Raw genomic sequence first — 27,612 nt, 5'->3', positions numbered from 1 at the left:
ATTTGATAAGGTACTGCACTTGGTGTTGAGGTAATATCGTGGAGTGGCTAAATAGTAGAAGTCAAAGTTGGGATAAAGATGGCAACCTGTAACTTGTAGAGTGTCACAAAAATCAAAGAACAAAGAAAATTATAGCACAAGAACAGGCCCTTCAGCCCTCCACGCCTGCACCAATCCAGGTCCCCTATGTAAACGTATCCCCTATTTTCCAAGGATCCTTATCCCACTGCTCCCTGCCCATTCATGTATCTGTCTAGATACATCTTAAATGATGCTATTGTGCCTGTCTCTATTACCTCCGTTGGCAATGTGTTCCAGGCACCCACTACCCTGGACACAAGAATCAGGCCCACCATTATTTACAATATATGTTAATGACTTGGATGATGAATGTGAATGTACTATCACGAAGTTTGCAGATGACACAAAAATAGCTGGGAAGGGAAATAGTGAGTGTGCACTGAGGCTACAGAGAGATACAGACAGGTCAACTGAGTGGGCAAAAAAAAACTGATAAATGGAATTTATTGTGGGAAGGCAAATGGAATGTTGGCCTTTATTATAAAAATAGGGAGGTCTTGTTGAAACTACATAAAGCACTAGTGAGATCACAGGTGCAAAACTGTAAACCGTTTTGGGCTTCTTATCTAAGGAAAGATATCCTAATATTGGAGGCAGTTCAGAGAAAGTTCACTCAGCTAATACCAGGAATGAAGGGATTTTTTTTAATGTGAGAGGAGGTTGAGCAGTTTGGGCTTGTACTTAAAGTTTATAAGAATGAAAGGAGATCTTATTAAAACAGGAGGAGGAGGAGATTTGATGGAACAAATGGCCTACTTCTCCTTCTGTATTTTATATTGTTACGGTTTAAAATGGTTGGTGATAGCTGGGAAAAGAAGAAACAAGGTATGTAAAATATTTTAAAAGGATTGAAAGTGTTAGAAAAAATGTTTAAAGAGGGAAATTTAATTTGGTCAGGATGTTCAAAATTATTAAATCAACAATACAAAGTTTCCTTTCTTTCATTCATCTGAGCTCTTTGAGACAGCCACGATCACATGTGCATAATTCATGTTAAACACACGTATCATTTTATCGAACAATTCCTCAATCGAATTTGTTAAATTCAACTTTGTACTATTACAGTGATCATTATAAAATGAAACTTACGATTTATGTTGAGGAGTTTGGGATATGTAACAGTGCTATTGAGATGAATCAAATGTTGCAAAGGTGACCCTTTTATTAAGGTTTTTGGTGAGTGTGCAAGCTGTGGTGTTATAAAAGTACTTTGCATCCTAATGAACCTCGGCCTAATTTACAACGATTATGGAAGTGATCAAGATTTGATTCTACCCATCATGATGTAGTGGCAGGACTATGCATATAACACAATGAACAACCTGAAACAAAGTTCCTCATTAGGTTTGAACTTACTCACCTGCAAATGGCAACAGCTTGAAGAGTTTAGATGAGCCAGTCAAGTATTAATTCTTGTAAAATATGAGATTGTTGGGTTTTATCACTGATAATGGTGCTTTCATGGTTCATTGTAATCTGAGCTTCAATAATGCGAATGTTTTGTAAATCTCTTGAGCTGTTTGTTCACTGTGTAAGGCGTTAAGTTTAATATATTTAGCCTCCTTTTGATCAAGTTAACTGAAAGTAATAATTGTTTTTTTTATATAAAGTTTAATAGAAATAATGCTATTTGATGCTGAGGACAAGGATCCATTCAAGAGCCTTAAGTGACCCAGTGTGAATGTAATTCCTGTTTAATGTGATTCTCATTAAAATGGCAGATTATATGTTCATCTCAATCATTTCAGGATGTATAATGTAAGTTCCCAGTCCTTGGCTGTTCACATCAATATCTCCTGCAGCTCTAGGAACAAGAGTAGGCTATTCAGCCCTTCAATCCCAATCTGTCATGGTATGCAGTCACTATTAATGACCTGTTGATATCATAAAGGACAATCTTACTCTAACAGTTTAAAACCTATACAGAGCTTTAACTGAAAGTTATCCCAAAACACTTCTAGATGTGTGAACAGACAATGACCAGATGTTGGGGTAGTAGTAATGTTAGTAATGGACAAGTAATCCAGGCTCTCAGACCATGCGGAGATCGTGTTCAAATGCTATCGTGGTAACTGATAGCATTTGAGTTCAAAATATGCCAAGATTTTAAGGATTATTCTAGTGCAATGGTAGTGTACCAGCTGACCCAGAGGTTTGTGATGACGGTAAGAAGCATTCATGGAGTTAGTCTCAGTGAAGGTCACCATAAAGCAATTATCAATGGGTTTTTTTTTAAAAAAAACCATCTGGTTCATTAATGTTCAGTAAGGAAACCTGGCCTACATGTGATTCCAGACCTACATGTGATTCCAGACCATGGCAATGTGGCAACTGCCCTCTAACATGGTTCAGCAAGTCACTCCATTCAGGGAGAATTAGGGATAGACAACAAATGCTCGTGGCACTCACATCCCATGGAAGAAATTTTTTTAAATTCCAAAAGATAGTTAATTGGAGGAGTGACTAAACTAAAAAGATTGTGAAAGTTGGGGGGCAGGCATAGAGATTCAGGGAGGGGACTTCCCTTCAGCTATGTTGGCTGTATGCAATGACTGCACAGCAACTTGAATTGTTGGTCCGTGGAAATGGAGGAGGCTGCTGAAGGTGTCCGAGTCAGGCGAGTGCAGAGGTCTGCGAGAGGTACGCCAGAACAGAATTGAGGAGAGATCAGGTCATGACTGGTTGTAAGAAGGTGGAAAATAACTTTAATTTGATGACACTGAAATAACTGCACAGAGACTGGTATCTCGTCACCAAGTCCCTGTTATTTACTTATGCACAGTACACTGGCTGTGAGCCCCCAGCTCGGAGTCAGTCCCCTAATCGCCTGTTAATATTAGTCAGGCAGGGCCTTCCTGATTGGCCCAGGTTAACAACCCCAATTAATAACCTTATAGTAAATGAGGCTCACCTGGTTCCAATCACTATATTTCCTCCACCTCTAAGTCTGAGGATGTAGGCCAGGTTTTTCTTTTGTAGCTTTCTGTGGGCGTTTTCACCCAGGCCTGGTTCCTCTGATTCAGACGCTGACACATGTGGCATGTATAGTACTGTAGCTGGTCTCTTGCATCCAGAGCATCTCATGAGAGTTTTCTCCTCTTCTTCCGGTGGTAACGGTATTGAGGCTGCATCCATCTTTAGCTGAGGTTTCCTCGACACTAGAGGGAGGAGGAGAACTTACGGTTTCTGACAGACCTTTTGGCTGTTCTAAGGGGCCCAGGTAATGTTTTGATCTTGCCCCATTTGAGAGGAAATAGCTTTCAGGTGATCCACATGTTTGTCCAGGACTGTATCACCTGCCCAAACATTGTACATCATTGTACCTGACCTCATGTCAACCTCGCCCTGTACCCACAGAGGGCCATTTCCGTGGTTCCAAACATCATCCCCGAATTAAACAGTCTCTTTCACTTACAGGAGGCCTGTGGCTGACATTGGCATTCCTGCTGCCATTTCACCCTCCACACCCTCCCCCCAGGTCTGGAATCATCAGGTTTAACCTGGTGCGGAGTCTTTTTCCCAACCGCAACTGTGCTGGAGCTACCCCTGTTGTTGCATGTGGGGTAGTCCTATAAATGAACAGGAACCAGGACGGTTTGTTATCAAGCAACACTGTAAGCTGCTTCTTTAAGCCGGTCTTCAATGCTTGGACTGTTTTTTCTGCTGGACTATTGGACGATGGATGGTATAGAGCTGTCCTTATGTGCCAAGTGCCATTTGACTTTTGGAAACATTTGAATTCCCTGCTGGTAAATGACATCCTATTGTCCGTGACTAATACCTTCGGGAGTCCATGTATCATGAATGATGCTCACAGCTTCTCAATCATCATCCCTGAGTTTGACCAGAATGCACATCCAACCACTTTGAACGTACGTATGTCCACAATGACCAGGAAAATTAAGCCCATGTAAGAACCGCTAGAGGTGACATGTAACGGAGTCCAACATTTACCCGACCATTCCCTCAAATATGGGGGTGCAGCTGGTAACAACTTTTGTCCTTGTTGGCACTTTGGGCCGTCCCAAATCAATGCAGCTTTGTTGGCATCCAGACATTGCTTCTAGCTAGTATCTTCATCTTGGAAACCCTTCGATGACCCTGGTAGAGTTCAGCCAGAACCTAGCAGCAACCTTTACTCGGGACAATCAACCTTACACCCCACAGTAATATGCCATCCTCTGGTCTTGCCAGGCCCCAGAAGGTTTTAATCCGGGTTGGGGCGGCCCTTCTGTTTCCCCCATTACCATCAGCTGTTTTAGTTTTGTTGGGATGGGATCTTTTTGTGTCCATAGTCGGAGATTGTCAGCAACCACTGGAAGGGTATCTGGGAAGTATAGGAAATTAACTCTTCCAGGGTAGGTACCGCTGGTGGTGTTTCTGCCAGTGGGAGGCAGCTCTATGCATTTGCACTAGACACTTGGCTTCCTGGACAGTATTTTAACTTGTACGCACTGGGAATAACTTGCAATGCCTCATCCTGCCAGAAGCTATGGACAGCACCACCTTGTCCTCTTTGCGTAAGCCTGGAAGGGGTTTGTGGTCTGTTACTGGGACAAATTCCTATCCATAAATGTATAGGGGTAACTTTCTCATGTCAAAGATGACCGCCAAACCTACCTTCTCCATCTGGGAATATTTGCACTCGGCATCAGCCGAAGTCGGGGAAGTGTGCACTATGTGGCGCTCCTCTCTGTTGTGCCACTGGTGAGCCAACACTACGCCAATGCCATACAGGGAGGCATCACATGTCAGAACTGCCTCTCACTTCAGATTATAGTGGGTCAACACCTTAGATGATGACAGCTACTTTTTCACTTCCCTAAAGACTATATCTTGGCTACACGACCATTTCCAATGCTGACCGTCTTTCAAATGGCACGTGTAAGGGTGCCAAGATGGAGGCCAGGTTACATATGAATTTCCTGTAATTCGGTGACCCAAGGAAAGACCTAAGGTCTGGTATATATATGTGAGAGCCAGGGCTCCTTTGATCATCCTCACCGTATCCTCCAATGGGTGTATCCCAGTTTTGTCAACTCTGTAACCTATGTAGGTCACTTGGGGTGCTTGGAACACACATTTTTCCCTTCCAAGGTGCACACGTGCACGAAATGTTTAAGAACTATGTCCAAGTTCTCCAAGAAGCTGTTTATTGGTCTTTCCTGTTATTAGTACATCATCCAGATAAATGGTGACCTGGAGTAGCTCTTGTAAAATGTTCTTCATGGTCCACTGGAAAAGGATGATGATGTCCCAAATGGCAATCTGTATGTTGGTACAAACTCTTGTGGCTATTAATTATAGTGTACTTGTGAAACTCCTCATCCAGCCACAATTGCAGGTGGGCATGGCTCATGTCCAGCTTTGTAAAGGACAGGCTCCCACCCCTCAAAACCAGGCCCAAACTTTGCATACAACAAGCGAAGGATTGGGTTAAATTGAGCTGCGAGAAGCAGTTTACAGTTCGATTAAAACCCCTACAAGGGTGAACTGAGCAATCTGTATGACCGGTGCTGCAAACTGCACTGGTTTGCTGATCCCTTTGCTCTCCAGGGTCCGGATTTCTGCTTCTCCACTTTTCCCCTTTGATCATCGCAAGGCCTTCCTGAAAAACTCCTGTGTATACTTCACTGAGGCAGGCATTTTACCGATCGAAAAATGTTGAGCCAATTTAGGTGAGCCTTTCTCAACCAATTCCACCCCAATAGGCTTGGGCCCGAGCACTTTACTACCATCAGTGATAACTGCACTAACTGCTTCTCATGTGAGACCAGAACCGAAGTCAAACCCTTAATCTGCAGCCGCTCCCCAGTCAATGTTCTCAGTCTGGCTGAGGTCTTGTGCAAACTCAGGGGTTGGAGACCTGAGCAAATTTTGTTAAAGGCAGCTTCTGCAACCACATATAGACGTACTAGTATTGATCTTCACGGGAACTGGGTGTCCGTTTAACCAAACATTAGTTTTAATCGATTCTGATTTGAACACCGCTGAGCAATTTAACTGTTCCAACCCAGGTGTAGGTGGGCTTTCCAGGGTGCTGGCCTTTCTTACTCAAGTCAGGCCTCGTAGGCCTCCACTGAGTTGAGTCCAATTACCGACAGCAACTATAATGGCTCGCCAGCCCAGACCCTGAAGAAATTTTTAGCCACTTGGCTGAGTCTCGGCTTTGTTGTGGGGTTCTGCAGTGGGTTGGCCTAGTATCCCTCTACTCAGGACATGTCCTGTGTGAGGCTCTGTGATTGCCTTTGCAATCGCAATTGCAATTTGGGGTATCATCACCCAGAGACGAAATGATTTGGATGAAGGAGTGGAAGGGTGGATTAGTAAGATCGCGGATGAGACAAAGGTGGGTCGAATTGTGGATAGTGCAGAGTGCTGTTCTAGGTTACAACGGGACATTGATATGATGCTGAGCTGGGCTGAGAAGTGGCAGATGGAGTTTAACCCTGAGAAGTGTGAGATTATTCAGGTTTGGAAGGACAAACTTGAAAGCAGAATACAGGGTTAAGAATCTTGGCAGCGTGGAGGAGCAGAGGGATCTCGGCGTTCATGTCCACGGTTCCTTGAAAGCTGCCACCCGGATGGATAGTGTTGTTAAGAAAGCGTATGGTGTGTTAGCTTTCATTAATAAAGGGATGGAGTTCAAGAGCCGTGAAGTTATGCGCCAGCTATACAAAAGCCTGGCTCAGCCACATCTGGAGTATTGTGTCCAGTTCTGGTCGCCTCATTACGGGAAAGATGTGGAAGTGTTGGAAAAGGTACAGAAGAGGTTTTCCAGGATGTTGCCTGGAATGGAGGGAAGGTCTTACAAGGAAAGGTTGACAGACCTAGGGCTTTTCCCTTTCGAACAACGAAGGATGAGAGGTGACTTGATAGAGGTATACAAAATGACCAGAGAAATAGATAGAGTGGACAGCCAGCCTAGGGTGGAGGTAGCTATTACGAGGGGACATAGTTTTGTAGCGAGTGGAGGTCGATATAGGGGAGAGGTCAGAGGCAGGTTCTTTACTCAGAGTTGGGGCATGAAATGCATTTCTGGACAGGGTAGTGGAGTTGTCCTCATTAGGGGCATTTAAGCAGCTAGTAGGTAAACATATGGATGATAGTATAAGGTAGGAGTAGAGGTCAGATAGACCTTAGGATGAGGGTAAAAGTTCAGCACAACATTGTGGGCTGAAGGGCCTGTAGTGTGTTGTATTGTTCTATGCTCTATGCTTATATTCAAGTGGTATTCCCCAAGCTCAGTTGGACAGATGCGGGTGCCCACTTCCATTGGGATGCCCTGTAGCTCCCATACTCCATTTGCTGCATTTTCTCATGACAAAGCCAGTTGTAGTGCCAGTTTGAAATCTGGTTGGGCTTCAGCTATTTGGAACATCTGCACAGTTATGTCATAAATCCCACATACCAAACGGGGTCTCTGCATCTCATTCAGGGTTAACCCAAAATCACATGCCTCTGTCTGTCGTCTTAACCTTGTCTAAAAATCCCGAAACAGATTCCATAAGCTCTTGAACAGCCAAATAAAACTGATAGCATCTCAAGATAGGAGGAGGATTATGGTTGTAATATTCCTTGACCAACTCCATCAACTGTTGAAAGGTTTTAGTCTCTGGTGCCTCTGGGACGGTTAGACCCGTTATAACTGAGAATGCTATGGGGTCAACAAGCAGTCAGGAGGATTACTCTGTGTTTTTCATCTGCCCTGGTGTCATTTGCCCAGAAAAAATTATCACATTCTTTCCACGTACTAGGCCCAGTCTTCAACAGTAGGATCAAATGAAACATGCTTCCCAAGTAAAGGCATGATGCCAGAAATGCTTACCTCAACTCTAAGATGACAGTTGCAAGTGAATTTTCTTCAGGCACATACTGTTTTCCCCATTTGCCGCTGAAACTAACTGCACAGTGGCCGATATCCTGTCATTAAGTCACCGTTTAATTACTTGTGCACAGTACACTGATTGTGGCCACCCAGCTCGGAGTCAGTCCCTGACCTGAGGAGATTCTAAATCTCCTGGTTGTATTGGTCAGCCTGGGCTTTCCTGACTTGCCCAGGTTAACAATCCCAGTCAAGGACCTCGTGTTCAACGAGGTCCACCTAGTTCAAATCGCTCCAGCGCTCTTATTCGACGGTAAGCACATTTCTATTGGTGATGTTGAAGCACACACCCTGCCATGTGTTTGCTTAGACCATTGAATCCCTACAGTGTGGAAACAGGCCTTCCGCCCAACAAGTCCACACCGATCCTCAGAACATCCCACCCAGGCCCATCTTCCTATAACCCTCCTAACCGACACATCTCTGAACACTACAGGGCAATTTATCACAGCCAATCCATCTAGCCTGTGCATCTGTAGACTGTGGGAGGAAACCAGAGCATCTGGAAGAAACCCACGCAGACACGGGGAGAATGTGCAAACTCCATACAGACAGTCACCGAGGGTGGAGTCAAACCTGAGGCAGCAGTGCTAACCACTGTGCTGCTTCTTGGCAGTGAGACTTTAATTTTGTTCTTTGCAGTGAAATGAACAAATTCTAAAGGTGGAAATCATAAAAAAAAAATGTAAATTAACAGGAGATAACAAGGTGTAGAGCTGGATGAACACAGCAGGCCGAGCAGGAAGGCTACTGTTTCGGGCCTAGACCCTTCTTCAGAAAATAGACCCTTCTGAAGAAGGTTCTAGGCCCGAAACATCAGCCTTCCTGCTCCTATGATGCTGCTTGTCCTGCTGTGTTCATCCAGCTCTACACCTTGTTATCTCAGATTCTCCAGCATCTGCAGTTCCTACTATCTCTGTAAATGAGCAGAAATTAACTTACGCAACTGCCATAAATTAGTGCCACTATTAGAGTCTTTTTGTTTTTAATTATTTTTGTAAGGTGCCCATTAGTTTTCTTAATTTGTACCTACAGGCTTGATGTTGAGACTCTATCCAATATAAGAGCCCGAGTCTGTAATCTATTGAAAAAATGTGTTGGAATGCTTCTTGTTCATTCACTGGGCCAGCATTTATTACCTGTCCCCAGTTACACTTTGTGAAGGTGGTTGTGAGCTGCCTTCTTGAAACGCTGCAATTCACTTGCTGAAAGTCAGCCCACAATGCCTTTTGGAAGGAATTTTAGGATTTTGATCCAACGACAGTGAAGGAACACCAATATATTTCCAAATCAAGGTGGTGTTTGGCTTGTGGGGGCAACTTACTCATGATGTATCTGCTACCTTTATCCTTTTAGATGGAAGTGGCATATTATAATCCTTTTTATTGCTATTCTTCTACAGGAATATTTAGATTATGTTTAGCACATATTAATCAGTAGTGGACTGTAGTTGAGTTGAGTATAAAACTCAGGATGCACTGTCACAATTCACTAAGATTTCCTGACACACGTACCTCCTGCTGTATATTTTGTCACAGTGGACAACAGCATCTCCACATTTTCCTCCCAAGTCTCTCTCCTTTTTTTCAGGGACACATATTGCCAGTTATTTAATTGTTGTTGGGTCAACATATTGGTTTTCACTATTGAGCACCAACACCATAAGTCAGACCACAGCAGGTCAAAAAAGACAGCCCATCAGTAGTGCACTGTTTCTTTGCCACCAGCATTGGCACAGCTTAAAACATGTTTTGGTAGTGCAAGAGAAGATTACATTGGATCGATGTAGAGTTGAGGGAATGGCAGTTTTAGGATGCAATTAGTTTTTATCTAGTTATGATGTTGTCCTTGTGATGTCGGCTCTGGGATTGTCTTTATTCCAATCTCTTGCATTGCAGATTTGCATTGCTTTTCTGAAGAAGGTATCTATATTTTGAACTGTTTTGTGGTGTTGGTTCTTCATGAATGGAATTCACAGATGATTAGTAGACTATGGTAAGAAAATGTAAAATTGTAAATTGAAGTTTAGCTGAGACAAAAAGAATTTGATCATGGGACAAACCTGTCTATCATTGTATGTCACACTGGCCTTGTGTAGGCCATGCATAGCTCCTCATGCCAACAAATTCTGTCCTGGGTTCACCTTTAAAGAATATCTAAATAAATAAGTCTTTACACTTATTTATTCTTTATTTTGCACAACTGTTTTTCAGTTACAAGTATTCAAATATAGAAGTCCACAAAATTTACAACAACATCTTATTTTGCAAATACAAAATACACACCACTTATTTTGTTAACATTTTGAATGTTATGGAAGTTACCAGAGACTGTATAGAAAATCCTTAAAGTAGTTCACTGTCTAGTTTTGCTTGTTTATCATAGAAATTGCTCCTATTTCAGAATTGGGAGGCACTGTTTAATTATATCCTGCATTACTTGTACCAACCTGTATTTCGTTACATAAACCCAATGACCAAAGCTTCAACGTTTGGCCACTTTGACAAATAATGAATATTGCCTTCATTTCCCAAATTAATTGGTGCGTCTTAAGTTTGTGAACATCCTGTTCATTCAACTCCATGCTGTCATATGGTTTAAAACTCCTGCTAATAGAATTACTTTGAAATAAGTTTATGTCAATCATAACTGGTCTGACATTAACCAAGTAATTTAATCAAACTGTTCTGATGTGTTACTACAAACCTCTGAAGCGGGTGAAACTTAAACCCTGGCCTCCTAGCTCAAAGGTCAGGGCACAACCACGATGTCACAAGTGGCCTTTAGTTTAATTTGTACCCATCATGTCAATTGCCTCTTTAAGTCTCTTCAATTGTCATTTAAATTCATTTCCATGTCTGTGCCAAATTTTCCAATTTCCCCCACAACAATCTAATCTGTACACCACAAGATGTCCAACTTCAACACTCAGTCATGCATATCATGTCATGTATCTTTAGCATGCATCTTCACTGCATTCCTTCTCCTACATTGATTATTTGTCTTCCAAAATATTACATTTAATCCTCAATATTTAATAAGGCAATGGCGCTAACACACTCTTATCTCTGCTTTCCTATTCAAACTGTCTCAACTCTCTTCAGACTTTACCATTTGGTGCAATTTCTCTCCCTCTTTGTCACATCATTAGTAGCAGAGACCCCACTTTTTGAAGCATGTTAACTGGAACCAGTTGTGTAATCCTTTCTGTGTCCCTCTATTTAGGTGACTGTGTGCTTCATGATCAAAGACAGTGTCATTTATTACCACAGTAGATTGTAAGAATCATGAAATTTTGAGCATTTGGAACTTCAGAGGTTATGGCCATTGTTTGTCAATTATCAACATGGGCGAGATTACACTCTGTTGTTGATTACAACCCCTTAAAGGTTAAAGTTGCCTCATCAGAATTAAACTAGATCAGTTCAAAGACATTGGTGAAGAGCATATCGTTCAAACTGGTGATCAACTGAAGAGTTGAAGTTTGGCCTGAGCTATCCATTCTCTTGTTCATACAACTTGCACAGTTCAGATCTTTAGTAATTTGCAGTCAAATGTCTTTTTATTGATTGTCATTAGTATTTTAAATGAATTTGAGTTACTTCTAAAACCACTCTGCTTGTTTCATTACTGGCATAAACAGCCTGTCCAAACCATATTTTTTTGGGGTTGGGGGGAGGGGAGAAAGAGAGAGATGGGGCATAATTTTACTTAGAAACTTACTCGATACTGATCTTACTATCACAGCAGATATGTTTGGGCTATGATATAGCTAAGTTTTCATAGTATTTATCTGTTTAGACTGTCAAAAATAATGTAGTCTTATAATTAACTTTGTGAAGATGTGATTGATTTGTGTCTATTCATAACATCTTAGATTTACTCTTAATTATCAAATCATCGAAGCTAGATACAACCCTCTTTAGGTCCTCCGGTAAGTGATGGTTTGTTAAGTATTATTAAAGGGAGAAACCATATATTTTGAGGGAATTGACCCTATTTCTATTAGTGTTTTTCACCTTTTATTAATGTTTTTTTATAATCTCAGATTTATTAATATTTTACTGAGAGAAAAACAAATTTCGCCAAAGCTTTCTGTCTTGCTCTCCTCAGGACATTGCACAAGAATACAAATTCAAGGTGAAAACCATGAGAGAAGAGCACTGATTGGTAAAGGTATTGCCATGGACAATGTACCCATTAATATCTATTAACAGTTAACAGCCAGGTTTTGTTTAAATTTAAACCCGGTAGATCGACCCAATTCAATTTATTAAACAAAAGCACTGTATTACTCAGTTTTGTGAGTAAAGCTGAGGGAACTCTTTCCCTTGTTGTGAGACACATGAAACAGCCCCATCAGCTGATCAGGTGTTGTTAAATGGGATTGCACTTCCCAATAATATCTCGAAATGTAGTTCAGGAGATTAGTACACGCATAATCACTTAGGATTAGGTGATGAGTTTCTCACTGACCGTGTCGTAAATTGGTTTCTCTTTGTCCTGAAAGGGAGGTCAGAGACTCAAACGTTGAGATGTAAATTTCCAGGGAAATGTTTCTGCTGAGCTTCACTATTTGCTAATTCAATTTCCTTTTACATATTTAGATTTTAAGACTAGAGCAGCACAGTGGCTCAGTGGTTAGCATTGCTGCGTCACAGCGCCAGGGACCTGGGTTTGATTCCATCCTTAGGCGGCTGTCTGTGTGGAGTTGTCAAATTCTCCCCATGTCTGCATGGGTTTCCTCCCACAGTCCAAAGATGTGCAAGTTAGCTCAATTAGCCATGGGAAATATGGGATAACAGGGATAAGGTAGGGGGTTGGGCCTGGATGGGACACCCTTTGGAGGGATGGTGTTGGACCCAACAGTTCAAATGGCCTGCTTCCACACTGTGGGGATTCTGTGTTTCTTTGGAAAAAGTACATCATCTTGGATTTCAAGTGGGACTAACATGATCAGGTGTTAAGAAATAAATTGGACAGTAATTTCCACCATCCGTACTTGCACAGTTAAACATGAAAATCAGCAAGTTGCTCTCTGAATTGCTCCAGTCCTAGCATCTCACCAGGAACCTCTCCATTGAAATACAATCAAATTATGACAGCTCACATTATAGGTGCCCATTAAACATGCCAGAAAATGTCAGAGTTTCTCTATTCAAGTGTAACTGATTTTTAGAAAGTGCTATGAATATTGGCTACTACTAAATAGCCTTCTTGGCATTGAAAATTTACTTTTACAATGTAGAGTTCATTCCTTCAAATTTGGAGTACTGTTGGAGATTTTATAGAAATAAAATTTTGTTTCTTTTCCTGCTGTTTTACTCTTGTTTTCCTATACCTCATCTTTATTTTAATTTTGCATTTAATTAAATTTTCTATTTTACAATTCCTTGTTTTGAGTCTGTCGTTTTGTAAGACATATTTAGTTTGATTGGTTGAAGAGTCATTGGCGTTGCTTGCCTGTTCACATGAGGCACAGAAACTTTGTTGAAGCCATTAGATTTGAAATGGTTCCTCGTTTACTGTAAATACCCACTCAAACTCTATAACCAACTGAAGTATATTGGATCGTGGGTGCCATATGTTAACCAATTAACTGCAGACCCTGAAACAATGCTTGCAATTGCTCATACAATTAACCGATGTGCCAGATTGTAACTTCGTGGAAAGATCAATGCAATTTAGGAAATGCAATAATGTCTCATGGGCTAATAACTAACCCTAGATTTTGGGAGTCTAGAATTTTTAAAAAATTTACCAGTTTAATGCTAAAGCCTTTCGGTTGGCATGATTGCATTAGGTGGTAGTGATATAACTTCCACTTTCTACCATCACCAGACCATTACGCTGCTCACACAATAAATGTGGAACACTGTTGTAACATCTAAATGCAAATTTTAGATATTTATGCAGTAAACTAATCAAAAATCTTTTCATGCTATGGTACCAACAGCGATAGTTACAATGAATTTGAGCCACTGATTTCTATCCAATGCAAGTCAAAGATAATCTAGCACTGCATTACAACTAGTACCTCTATAGATCCTCATCTAAAGTAGCATCTTCAAGTGAATCGCAATTATCTTTACAATTTATATGATGTACTTGCATTCAGATATTGCACAATGTAAAATTCTTTAAACAAAGATAATTTTGCCAAAAAATCCCTTGAATCTAGTCAGATCAACGCTTTCCACCTGCAGTCTTAAGTACGTCACTTACACAGACTAAAATCAGATGCGGTGGATGGTATTTTCTTTGCTAATGCACACATTGTCGAAAAGATTTTGTAGATTCTCTATCATGAGTTATTTTTGTGCTATGATTGCTGAAGATTAGGTCCTCCTCTTTGGTACAACCAGTTTGAAACTTTTATTGAGAATGCTGGTAATTCGTCATGTTCAGTACTTTTTGTATATTGGGACAGCATCTTCTGTTTAATGTAGTGAATTTGTTGCTAATCTGTTTTTGTAATGTTGTAAAGACTCTACTGCAGAGTATGGCCACATCAGTGTACAACAGTTAAATCACCCAAAGGTTTTTTGAAAAAAATATATAAATAATAAAATAAAACTACATATACTTTAGGTCTTCCACGTCTCTCTCAATGGTAGTTTAGATGACTGCTTAGAATCTTGATACAATTACTCAGTTCTCAGAGATGAAAGTACTATATATTAGCCAACTGAGAAATTGTTAATGGAATTGTGCTATTATATCACATTGCTTATTATGTCAAGAGAGTAATTTCAATCAGAAAATCTGAGTCTAGAAGTATTAGTTGTCTTTATTTTATTTATTACATCCATTAAATCCAGATTTGCTCTCAATTTGTTGCAAATAAATTTGTTGCATCTTATATTTACCGTTAGTTCTATGGTGAAGATATTGTGGGACAAGATACATTTCTTAGCTGACAAAATCATACCTGAGGTGCGCTCTCTTAAAATTAAAGGCACCACAGTCTACGACAAATCTTTCATCCAGTGTCAAGTAAAAATTATCTACAAATGCAATCACTGTTTAATGTTTCTAGTGCAATCTGAGCAACTCCATGAGCCCTCATCAGCAGTGTATATTATACACAGAAGACATTGCTAATCTGAACGCTTCCCTTCGTTAATATTAGCATACACTTTTTCATGTTCCCTTTATTTTGTTTTTTGCTGATTTTTTTTTTCCAGTACGGTATAGGGTCTCATGCAGGCCAATTGATAAGACGCCTCAAGACATCCAAATAAAAATGAAAACACAGGCCTGGATCTAAAGTGTCTCCCCGCAGGGTCAGGGAGAGCATTTCCTGCCATATCCTCCTCCTTCGGGGCTCCAGGTTGAGAAGCCACACAGGGAAAATTGTAATAAAAGCGATTGTGTTTTTTTAACAAATGCTGGAAGAAATAATATGTTCTTTCAATAACGTGTGAGTTATACGATATGCAATACAATGCAGCACAGGAAATGGCCCTTTGGCCCATCAAGCCTTCCCTGATTACTAATCTTTATTTAGACCTGCAGCTCATTGTACATATGCGGTTTCCATCCCTATATTCACTTTCCATTCATGCATCAATCAAGATATGCCTGAGATGTTGCTTTGTATCTGCTTCCACTACCTCCACTGGCAGTGCATTCCAGGCACCCATCACTTTCTGTGTGAAATATTTTCGCTGCACTTCTCCCTTAAATTTACTACCTCGAACCTGTGCCCTCTTGTAGTTGACTTTCCACCCTGGGGAGAAAACCTCTGACTACTCACCCTATCTATGCCTCTTATAATTTTGTAGACCTGTATAGTTGTAATCTGAAGCTTACAAACATGATATACAAAACATCGGGGAAACAAAAGTCAATCTATTGATGAAACAATACATCATTGCACTGCATCCATTTTGAAATATGTATAATATTCAGTAGTATAGATTACCTCGTCTGCACTTCTTTCATTTTCTTGCACTCTAGTCCATATGTAGAAATGCATTTCAATCAATGTGCACAAATCATCTTTACAGGAAATCTCATTAACATGTAGCATTGATGCAGTTCTATACTGAGATGCATTTTATGGTGAAGACATCCAAATTATGTCATGTATAGAAAAAACAATTTTAGTTTTAATTTGCATTGATATGGCTCCAAATCAAATTGAACACTGCAGCTCTTCACCACTATCTTGGCTGCTTGTTATTAGCATGCAGTTTAATGCATTTACTGAATTAATGATGTAATGGGAGATCTTATGTAAACAACAGTGTTTAGTTTACCAGCAAGTGTAAAACTGTTGCTCAAGAATAATTGTGCAAAAACAGGGTTTTTTCATAAAGCTATAAATGCAATTTTGCAATATACCAATTCTGAGGGAAGTCTTGCACAAAAAAAAGTTAATTACATGGTTCAATAAATCATTCCAGACATTCAGCAATGACAGTTCTACTGGCAAAATGATCACCAAATTCCATGGGGTAGAACTTTGAAAGGATATTTGTTGGTCATCCCCTCTACTACTTTATTTCTAGTATTTTTTTTAGAAACATCTAACAAATGTACTCCATGAACTATTTTCCAATATAGGAAGAATAAAATATGGGAATGTGAGTAGACGAATTACCCCTTGGGTCTATTCTGCAATATAGTAAGATCATACTAGATTTTCACTCAGACACACTGACACAGTTTTGTCCTGCATTCCCCCGTTATTTTGGTTAATACAAATTGATTCATTTCAGTTTTAAAATTACCAATTCATCTCTTGTCAGTTCCCACTTGTGGAGGAGGATTCTAGCACCATTTGCAAATAAAGTGTCTCTAAATTTTACTCCTGAAAGATCTGTCCCAAATTGTTCTGCCTCCTAGTTTTGCTAGATCTCCAATCAATGGAAATAGCCGTTCTATATCCACACGTTCTGTTTCCTTTTTACATCTTGAAAACTTTGATCAGATCACACTTTAGCATGCTAAATTCCAGGGAATCCATTTTATGCAATCTCTCCTTGTAATTTTACTGTTGCAGCCCAACAAAACATGCTGATAAATGAGCACTGCAAACCCTTTAAAGATCAATACATCTTTCCTAAGGTTTTTGACCTGAGCAGGTATTGCAAGTTGGTTGTGCTTGATTTGGAGACTTTGCAAAGCCTGTGAAAGGCACTTCTGGTTTAAGGATCTTCAAAGTTGCCAGAGATCGATTTACTGTCAATTAAATAAATAATGGAACTTTCTTGATTACAAAAACGCTTTACACTCTTAATTCAAAAAAATTATTGCTTCCTAGGGCAGAAAAGGCAGGTGTATTGACTTTGAATGGAAAGTTTTAGCTAGTTGCCCTAAACTAAATACCTCAGAACTATTTAATACAAAACGAATAAAATTTTTACCTGGCTGCAATGGGATTTAGTGACTTTATTTTTAATTTAAATTTTTCAAAAATGGTTGGCCTGGGCTTAAAGCAAATTCTATTTGAAGTATCTAAAAATAGGAAGTGTTCAATGCACTATTGCATTTGTTTCATGGTTTTAGATTCAAATCAAAGTGTTAGAGTTTCAGCACATTGGTTCCTACTTTCACCTGACCTGACTGAAATGGATACAATTTACATCTGAGTATGGAAATCATTGTTTTAAACAATGAGGTGTGAATTAATTCTAGGTCAGGAAAAACAATTATTCCATGTTCCATCATACTAATTTTAACAATGCTGCCTATCACTTCATTATATAATTTAGAGATACTGTTGACAATACGTTTCATTTCATAACCCATTTCTGTTATTTGTGGAGACTATCCTATAAGGAAAGTGGAAGCAAAGCATTTGACTAAAAACCTATATTTGAAGTAATTAGTCAGGCAAAGTAAAACAGATCCTTCCCTTAGTTAATCTTAGAAGTAGCAAACTGCCACCGTAATTATAATTCAAAATGTGCCAAAAGATATCGTGAGTGGAGTGAGCAATTATTTAAAAAGCTTTTGAAACCTATGTGATGCACCTTTAAGGTATTTAGTATTATATGAAGTTGTGTGTTGCATTTGTGAGCAGCAAATAATTTGTGTCTAACCACTTGTGTGCTTCTAATATTAACCTATTTCCACATACTATCACCTTAGTTCTTCCTAACTGAGCCATACATGGTGTCACAGAATAGTTATAGCTAGATTGAACTAATGGATTACTTTTTACCAATTGAAACCCATTTGTTGTCTTCAGTTTCATCTCAATAAATAAGCTTCAGTTTACTAATGAACATCAAATAAGCCTTTCTGTTGGTGGAGGCTTCATTGTGTTCCACATCTCCACTCTTGCTCCATACTTTTCCTGCTGACTGGGACTATAGGTTCCCTGGGTTGTCCTCTTCTTTTTCATAGTGAGCACCAGAACTATAACAGCTATGATGCAGATAACAAGTCCTCCAGCTGTAGCCACAGAACCACCGATAATGGAACGTAATTTCCTTTCTGTTGTAGAACATCACCGATGAGTAAAATGGAAGTGAGAAAATTACACTGTTTATTGATCTTGTCCAACATCTCACATCTGACCATAAGTAACAAACTTTCATCCTAACTTTACGAGGAGACTTTTCACACAACAGCAGTTTGCCAATAAAATGGGCAGGAACAGTATACCAATGAGAACTGTTGATGCAACAAACAATACGTACTTCTAAGCTGTGCACAAACTTGATCATGATCAACATGTCTTTAATTAGACATGGAAAACATTAGACAATGATATAAGTTCCAGAGAAGATTAATTTTGTATAACAGGTACCATCACTTAATGTGGAACCCTTTCCCAGTAAATATAGACTCAAGAAAAGAAAAACCTCTACCATTTACATGCAGCTAACTTTTTTTAAATGTAACTTCATTTTCAAGGCCAGCTGGCATTGTATCTGCTTTTAAGGAACTAGTTAATACTGAAAATTAGTTCACAGTTAGTTATATGAGAACAGCTTTCCATCATAATTTCATGTCGGAGAACAAGAGCTCATTTAAATGCTTTTCAGTCAACACAAGATGCTGACGGAGGATTAGAATAACCAGTTAAATCTACTTCTGAGACTGAAGTGATCTTAGCTGATGTGATGCTGCATCATTACGTAAATGGAAATGCTTGAATCTGTCATGGTTGACTTCTGTAGATACTGTGATAAGTTATTTCATCCATGTGGCATTGCAAGAAGCAGCATACTGAGGGCGAATTTTCCCATTGGGTTTGGCGGGGGGGGGGTCACCAGCTGGATTTACCATGAGAAAATTGCACAGCCAAGATTAATTGGTGATCACTTTCTTGATGAAGCAGATGCTTGGAATGAGAGAATTTGCTTGTTGTATCAGAAATCAGTAGTATTCAGGAGGCATATCACAGCAGAAATGCTACCTGTCCCATCAGGTAGGAAGTCTTTTCAAAACAGAAGTATCTGTTTCTCTAAACATTCATTTGAGTAATCATATCAAGCGCTCTTCAGGTGGCACTTTAAGGACACTATCCATCTCCAATCGAGCCCCTGCCACTTCTTGTTGGCTTGGATTATACGTCCCTTCTGTCTGACGTTTTTTACGTGCAGTAAGAACCACAAAAATAAGAGATATTACAATCAGTAGCACACTTCCACACACCACCGGCACAGCTATTGCCAGCAGTGGAACAGCATCGGCCTTTTTCCCTCTCTGTAAAGATAATAGGAAACAATAAGTGGCTGCACACTGCTGCAGATTCTGTTAAATGCATGTTCACAGTACCCTCTGCATCACTATCGGAACTGACTAAAATGAAAGGTACTTGATTCAGATACCAAAAACAGACATGCAACAGGCAAAGCACAGGAGAAGGAAGCAAACAGACAGAGAAATTATGCTTGGAATTGTGAATCAAACAGCAAACAGTGTGCAGATACCAAATTAATAATGTGGCTTGGATTACCTCAAACATTGACCCACACCAGTGGCACTTGTGAGATCTGTTCATAGAAATGTGACCCATTACAATACTTACCTGTATAATCTACTCACAAACAGCAAAAAATCTCACTTTCAGTGGTTTACACAGGATTGAGGTAATTGATAAGGTGGGTTTATCATCTGCAACACAAGGAGAACTTTTGGCATTAATTCAGACCGTGGGTATTTGTAAATTCTAGTGTGCTTTGTTTAACGTGAATAATTAAAGTTCCACACAGATCAGCCTATATAAACTCACGTCGGAGCAGTTCTGATAAAATTGTTGTTCTTGGTGACTTCACTGCTTTATTTATCTTTTTACACTGATTATTACATTTACTTTTCACAGTGCCTCTTACAATGCTCTATTTTATTCAACAGATACGTGTAGATCTATTACTTAAATTACCACATCAGTACCTTATAAGTCTCTCAGAATACAGAAATTAGTGCTAATCATTGCAATGCACTACAAATACTTTTACTATTAAAGGGTAAAATCTATTGCTTTGTGTCTATTCTGTCCCTTGTTCTCGCCATTATGCATGGATTTCTCTGTCAAGAGCATTTTGTTTTCCTGATAGAGTAACTTACAACCCCTGAATTAGAAAGCACATTTTCTTTTTAATTTAAACTCCAACGAAGTTTCCAATTAGAAATTTAACTCTCTGCAATATTTGCCTTTTTATTTCTTGTTTACACAACAGTTTATATAACTGTTTAAGTCAAAACAGGACAATTTGCATTATTGTCAACAATGGATTTGTGTCAAATCCAATGTGTGGAGATGTTAATTGCTTTCATTCAATTTTTCTAACCACTATTTTTTTAATTACAGCTCACAACAAGCAGCATATTTGATGAGTCTGGCAGTGAAGCTCTTTCAGGTCCCTCAGAAGTACATGTTTGATGAGGGTTCGAACTGTTCTTTGCAAACAGTCAGTGTCTTTCTTCAACTAAGTAATTAGATAAAGGCATATTAAATAAAATGCACAACTAACAGAATTACATGTTAATACAATGAAATAAACTTTTAAATTTGGTGGAGCTTTTTCACAGATTTTGATCATGACCATGACCGACATTTCTCTTTCTGCTCGGCCCTGAATGTAGTTTGTTATGGATATGGAAAAGCAAGAACTAATCACTCACATTATTTACTTATGTTCTGGACCAAAGTTTAATTTTGTGGAGGAGTCTCATTCCTGCTCCCCATTCATTTCAGTTTTACTAAAGTTCCTTGGTGCCAAACTTGCCCTTGAGCAAGGGCATGCATTTCCACCTCATTTCCACCTCATTTTCAAGTTCATGTTGCAATAACTGGGTTTATTGGTAAGTAAGCGTTTCTTGATAAAACATGCTGCTGATAACTCCTTGCATCAGTGCTGATAACTGGGAATAGATCAATAGTGCAGTAATTAGTAGAGTTGGATTTTTGTCCATTTTGTAAACAAGACATAAATGGGGCAATGTCCAACATTTTCAGATAGATGCCAGTGTTGCCACTGTACTGGATGAGTCTGACTTGGAGCCGGGGGCTGGGATAGGATCACGTATTGTGGTCCGATAACTGGGCCTGGGGCTCTAGGGGACCTGCTGTGCCAGGTTGGTGATGAGGTTAGCTTTGGACCCTAGGACCTAAAATTTCTGCTTCTGCTCAGGGATTGGCTAATTCTGGAGAGCAGTTCTTTAGGTCTTCATAGCTTTGATGATGCCAGGGCACATAGCCTTTGATGATTCAGGTGTAATCAGTGGATTCATGATGTCACATGGAGTGAACACATTTGGTTAAAGGCCGGCCTTGGTGATAATGGGCAGCTTAGGGAGGCTGGAAAGCATTGTCCACATGCCACCGTGGGTGTACAAAACCTCTGTGGAGTGCAGCAGTTCATGAAAACAAAAGGCCTTTTTCAGACCTCTATGACTCTGAGGCAGCTCATGGAGTATACAAGTTCATACAAATAAACTTTGTTAAATGATTGTAGACAGGAACATAATACAAATATGTTAACCAGTGCAGAGACAAAATCTGACCTTAAATCATTGGACAGTGATTAGACAGCTGAGATGGCAGTCCACCTTTGTTTTCTTGCCTGGAGGTAATTTAACGATCATTTAAAAAATATCCAAGAGGTAGAACTTTGGATGGAATACTTACTGTCTTATGGATTTTAAGGTTAATAGTATTCAATTTTCTTCAGATAATGTCCCATTTGGCCTTCTGCCAGTCCCCTTAAAATCCACACAACAGGGCGACTGAGGCCCTGTAGGTTGTCTGAAGAAGACTTAAATCCAGCCTTAAGTACATACTATAGTGAATCACATTTATGAACAAATGATAAATACCTTGCTAATGGCAGAGTTACTATTTAGTACTTAATAAAGGACCAAGCAATCAATGTGCTTGGATCCTTATGGCACAATGGTAATGTCCCTACCTCTGAAGCAGGGACCTAGGTTCAAGACCTTCCTGCTCCTAAGGTGTGTCATAGCCTCCCTGAACAGGCTGATTAAAAGAATCTGCAAAGAAGTTGAGAGTATTTTCCTAACTCTGATAAACAGGTTGGAGATAATAACCAACCCCAGTGGAATAAGGACTTCATAAGGAGCCAATATCAATTAAGCAAATCACCAGCTCTTCATTACAGCTGCAATTGTCAATGTGGTAATAATTTCTCCAAACTAATGCATACTGAATGTTGTCAACAGATTTCTTAAGATAGCCTTTGGTATTTATTGACATTTCTATTCTGCTTAATGCTGACCAGGAAATAGCACTCTCTTTACAATGTTAACAAATCAGTACATTTGGGCCAATCGGCTGTGAGTGGTTCAAAGCATGTACTGCAGCCACAATAGTGTCATAATTTTGCCAAAACAAAATGCAATACCATTCCAGTACTAATCCATCTTTTGAATTTCTGGAGAAAAGATATTTATTATTTTACCTTAGGAATTTAAGCTTAATGTTAATTTTGAGCCGACTGTTGGCAGCACAAAACAACCGTGGAATAGTTATGGTATAGAAGGATGCCATTTGGCCCATTATGCTCACAGTGTATTTTCTACCCATTTTATATTAATACTGGAAATTATAACAATGGCCTTCAATAATTTATTCTTATTTCAAATAAGTGATTTTTAATTTCTACTCATCTGTATGAAATAACATTTATTTTACGTTCTAATTAGGTTTGGATATTGTACTATGACAAATCGTGTGGCATCAACAAATGGGAATTCTGTTAGCCACCCTATCTAAACCTGTTATAATTTCGTACGTCTCTGACAGATCTCTCCACGGTCTTCAAGGAGAACAAACCCATCTTATCCAAACGAAACTGGTAGCTAAGATTCCTCATCCCTGGAACCATTCCGGTAATTTATTCTTTGCCATCTCAAAGATCCTCATATTTTTCCTAAAATGTGTCACAATGATGTAAAATGTGGACTAGTGAATCTTGAACTCCATTGTACGATTCAGTACCTGCGATTTTGGTGGCTTAAAACTGTCTTAAAAAAGGAGCCAGAAGTGTTAACTTAAAATGTCCACAGGCATCCCCTAACCTCATAAGTCAGTCATGTTTCTTGAAATCCCCATGGATTAAACAAAAGGACTGAACCAAAATTATATTCTGTCCAGAGGCGACGAAAATAGCCAAGAAAACCATCTCAGTGACATCCCAAAACTACTTCATCTCCTAACTGATTTTGTGTTGGAGATGAAACATCACCTGCAGATGCATTACACAAACAAGTTGCTATTTCAAATGGTCCCTTGTTTGCAGAGCAGAGAAGATAGATTTTTGACTACTGAACAGAAAAAAGATCCTTTTGCCCCTACTCTCTGCCTCCTGCTGGTTAGCTAAGTCTCTATTCATGCCAGTACATTATGCCTAACCCCATGCACTCTTATCTGTTTAGCAGCTTTCTGTGTGGCACCTTGACAAAGGCCTTTGAGACATCCAAACAGATCATATCTACTGGCTCTGCTTTGTCTAACTCTCTCATTATCACTTCAAATAATTCTCATAGATTTGTCAAGCATAACCTCTCCTTGGTGTAGCATGCCGACTCAGCCTTATTATACCATGTATTTCTAATTACTTTGTAGTCTTATTTTTTTAATAATGGACTCTTAAATCTTATGATCAAGGTCAGGCTAACCAACCTATAGTTTCCTGTCTTCTGCCTCCCTCCATTCTTGAACAGAAGTGTCCATTTCCCAGTCCTCTGAAACCCTTCCTAATTCCAATGAATCCTGAAAGATCACCACCAATGTTTCAACAATGTCCTCAGAAATCTCCTTGCGAACACCACAGTGTAGTCATCTGGTCCGTGAGATTTATTTTCCTTCCGGCCTTTCAGCTTCCCCATCACCTTCTCCTTAGTAATGGCCATCTCACACTACCCACTGACTCTCTTGAAGTTCCAGTGTGCTGCTGATATCTTCCACCATGAAGACTGATGCAAAATACTTACTCAGTACCTCTGCCATTTCCTTTCTCTCCATTACTACTTCTCCGGCAATCTATTGCCCACCATGCCTCTCTTATATTTTCTCTAAAAGGAACTCTTGCAATCTTCTTTAATATTACTAGATGGCCTACTTTCATATCTCATTTTCTCCTCACTTTTTTAAAAATTGTCCTCTGCTGTTTTTTAAAGGCTTCCCACTAATCTTCACCACATTGCATGCTGCTTCTTTTGCTTTTATGCTGTCGCTGACTTCTCTCATTAGCCAAGGTTACCCACTAAATATGTTTCATCTTCCTTGGAATGAAGTTGTGCTGCGTCTCCCGAATTATTGCAGCAACTCCTGCCATTGCTGCTACTCCATTTTCCCTGCTAGGCTTCCATTCCAATCAACTCTGGCTGGCTTCTCCCTCGTGTCTTTTAGTTACCTTTACTCAACTGTAATACTGTTACTCATTCCAGCTTGTGTGTCTCAAACTGCAGGCTAAATTTGATCATATTATGGTCAATGTCTCCTATGGGTTCCTCCACCTTAAGCTCCCTGCTCATGTCTGCTTCATCGCACATCATCAAATCCAGAATTCCTATTCCCTAGTCAGCTCGACCACAAAGAATTAATTCCAAAGAACTATCTTGTCAACATTCCACAAATTCCTTTTCTTGGGATCTGCTACCACCCTGATTTTCCCAATCCACTTGCATATTAAAAGCCTCATGACCATTGTAATGGTGCCTTTCTTATGTGCCTTTTCTTTCCTGATTAATTTTCTGCCCCACAACCTAACTACTGCTAGGAGGTCTGTACAGAACTCCCATCAGGGTCTCATTTCCTTTACAGTTTCTCAACTCTACCCACACAGATTCTATGCTTTCCAACTCTATTTCACTTTTTGCAATCAATTTGACTTCATTTCTGACTAACAAGGCAACCCCGCCTCTCTACTCATGACCCTGTGCTTTTGATAGGACAAGTATCCTCGGATATTTAGTTCCCAACCCTGATTCCCTTGTGTCCATGTCTCTGTGATACCCACTGCACTGCGCCTAACAATTTCAATCTGAGTTATAAGCTCATTTATCCTATTTCATGCACCTGGTGCTTTTATTCACAACACCTCAGTGGTGTTTGACTGCACCCTTCTCAGAATTGTCCCCTTATCTGCTGTGGCTGACATTAGATTCCTGAGCTTTTCCATTACTTGTCCTGGAGACATTTAAAAACCTCTGCTGAGTCCTGCCCCTCCCATGAACATTTTCCATGATTTTCTATGCAGCTGAACCCACTCACCTGACAATTTAGTTTAAAGCTCTATCTACAGCCATTGTTATGCATCAGAACTCCAGACCCAGCATGTTTCAGATGGAACCCATTCTCATTGGAACAGCTCCCTCCTTCCCCAGTACTGATGCCAACGTCCCATGAATTCAAACCTATTTCAGCCACACATTTCCCCTTTTTAATCTTGTTGACCCTGTGCCAATTAGCTCATGGCTTAGGTAGTAATTGCAGATTATAACCTTTTTGGTTCTGCTTCTAATTTAGCCCACAGTTCTTCTTATTCCTCAGCAGAACTTCTTTCTAACAACATCATTGGTACCTATGAGGACCGGGACAATTGGATCTTTCCCCTCCCACTCCAAGTTCCTCTGTAGCCCAGATGAGATCCTGAACCCATGCACCAGGCAGGCAACACAGCCTTCGGAACTCTTCATCCTGGCCAGAGAGAACAATATCTATCCCGCTGACTATAATATTCAGATAACAACTACATTTCTTCTTCCTCCCCACTCTTGACTGGCTCCGTGCGCCATGGTGCAATGGCCAGTTTGCTCATCCACCCTATCAGCAAAGATTTGGATGAGATGAAATTTATAAAGGATGACAAGCTGTCCAAAAGAGCTTTGAAATAATCAAGTCTGGAGTGAAAATGGCAGTGATGATGGTTTCAGAATTAAATGTGCTGAGGCAGGGGTGGAGATGAGTTAAATTTACAAAGCTGGGAGTCTGTGAGCTACAGAGGATATGAGGTCAGAAGCTCCATTCGGGAGCAAATAGGTTATGGAGGTTTCAAGCAGTCAACCACAAGCTGTGACAGTCAGTGTGAAGGGAGACAGCGCTGACAATTGGATCCAAAGCTATTGTCTTTGGTCTTTCCCAAGGAAATTGCAGTTTAACCAAAATGGGTTTGCAGAAAAGCAGACTAATAATAAAAACTGGGGTTGAGAAGGGGAACGGTTTTCTAATTGTGGTGTTGGGAATTTTCTTAAAACAGTGTGTTTCTGGTCCAATGATGAGGCAGTGTTTCCAGACCTGATTCTATGAAATGAAATGGATCACATATCAGGTGGAGAATGTTTTGGGAATATTGTTCATAATAATGCCAGCTCATGTTGTTTATGGATGAGGAGTAATTTTGAGAATTTATTTTTAATTGAAGAAGGGCCAGTTTTGGTGGGGTAAGTAGACCAGTGACAAATCACTTTCCCAGAAGTATTTTGTGCTATACATGACCTGAAAGTAATTACACTCACTCCACAGTATTCGTGGACCTGAATACTCATGAGGCCAGTTCCTGACACCATTCTTGTTCCCTACCATTGACTTGTTGGGGCTGATCACGCTGTACCTTGTAGCAAATAACAGGTGGGATATTGACTTTTCTTTTGTTAACCGTAGGAAACCTATGCTGCTCTCTCACACAAATAACAAGGTTTGATACATTGACACTGATCTGGAAAAATGTTCCATTCTGCAACATAGACCTTCCACACTGCAGTTTCAGAGAAGGGACGCATAATCTTATATAAGGCAAGAGTGTCAATGTATATATTTGCACAAAAATGACATAAAGCCAGCAACACTTAAATGAAACTGTTCCTTCATCCCCGTGTATTTTTGGCTTTGGATGTGCTGAGTTAAAAAAAATCTTTAAATACACCAGATATAAACAAAATAAATACATATCTCTGTGGTGGTATGAAACAGGAATAACCCATTCTTTTTAGCTAAGAAACCAAACTGAAAGGTCAAAGCTCTCGCGCAGGGTAACATCAACTTTGAATGAAGATTAGATAAATCAAGATGACACAATTGGGCAAATAATTCCTGATTTTAATTCAATTTACCACTTATCAGCAGTGAACTATGCTTAAATTTCACTCTGTATTTGGACTTACTGATTGATTCTTTAAGAAATCTGGTAGGTCCAGACTAAGGTGAGAAGCAAATGGCA

General features: G+C 39.8%; 1 protein-coding gene across 1 annotated transcript in view; it reads right to left on the bottom strand.

Moving 5' to 3' along the window:
- Positions 1-18,323: 18,323 nt before the first annotated feature.
- Positions 18,324-27,612, bottom strand: part of LOC125465260 (protein crumbs homolog 1-like) — a 175,965-nt gene continuing 166,676 nt past the window's right edge. The window contains exon 13 of the mRNA XM_059638411.1: positions 18,324-19,633. Within this exon, the coding sequence (XP_059494394.1) occupies positions 19,412-19,633 (222 nt within the window). The 3' untranslated portion in view covers positions 18,324-19,411. The remainder of the gene's footprint in view (positions 19,634-27,612) is intronic.

Source organism: Stegostoma tigrinum, chromosome 29, assembly GCF_030684315.1.
Source record: "Stegostoma tigrinum isolate sSteTig4 chromosome 29, sSteTig4.hap1, whole genome shotgun sequence".
Classification (NCBI taxonomy): Eukaryota; Metazoa; Chordata; class Chondrichthyes; order Orectolobiformes; family Stegostomatidae; genus Stegostoma; species Stegostoma tigrinum.
The sequence above is the reverse complement of the archived record's forward strand: the minus strand, read 5'-3'. Positions and strand labels throughout refer to the sequence as shown.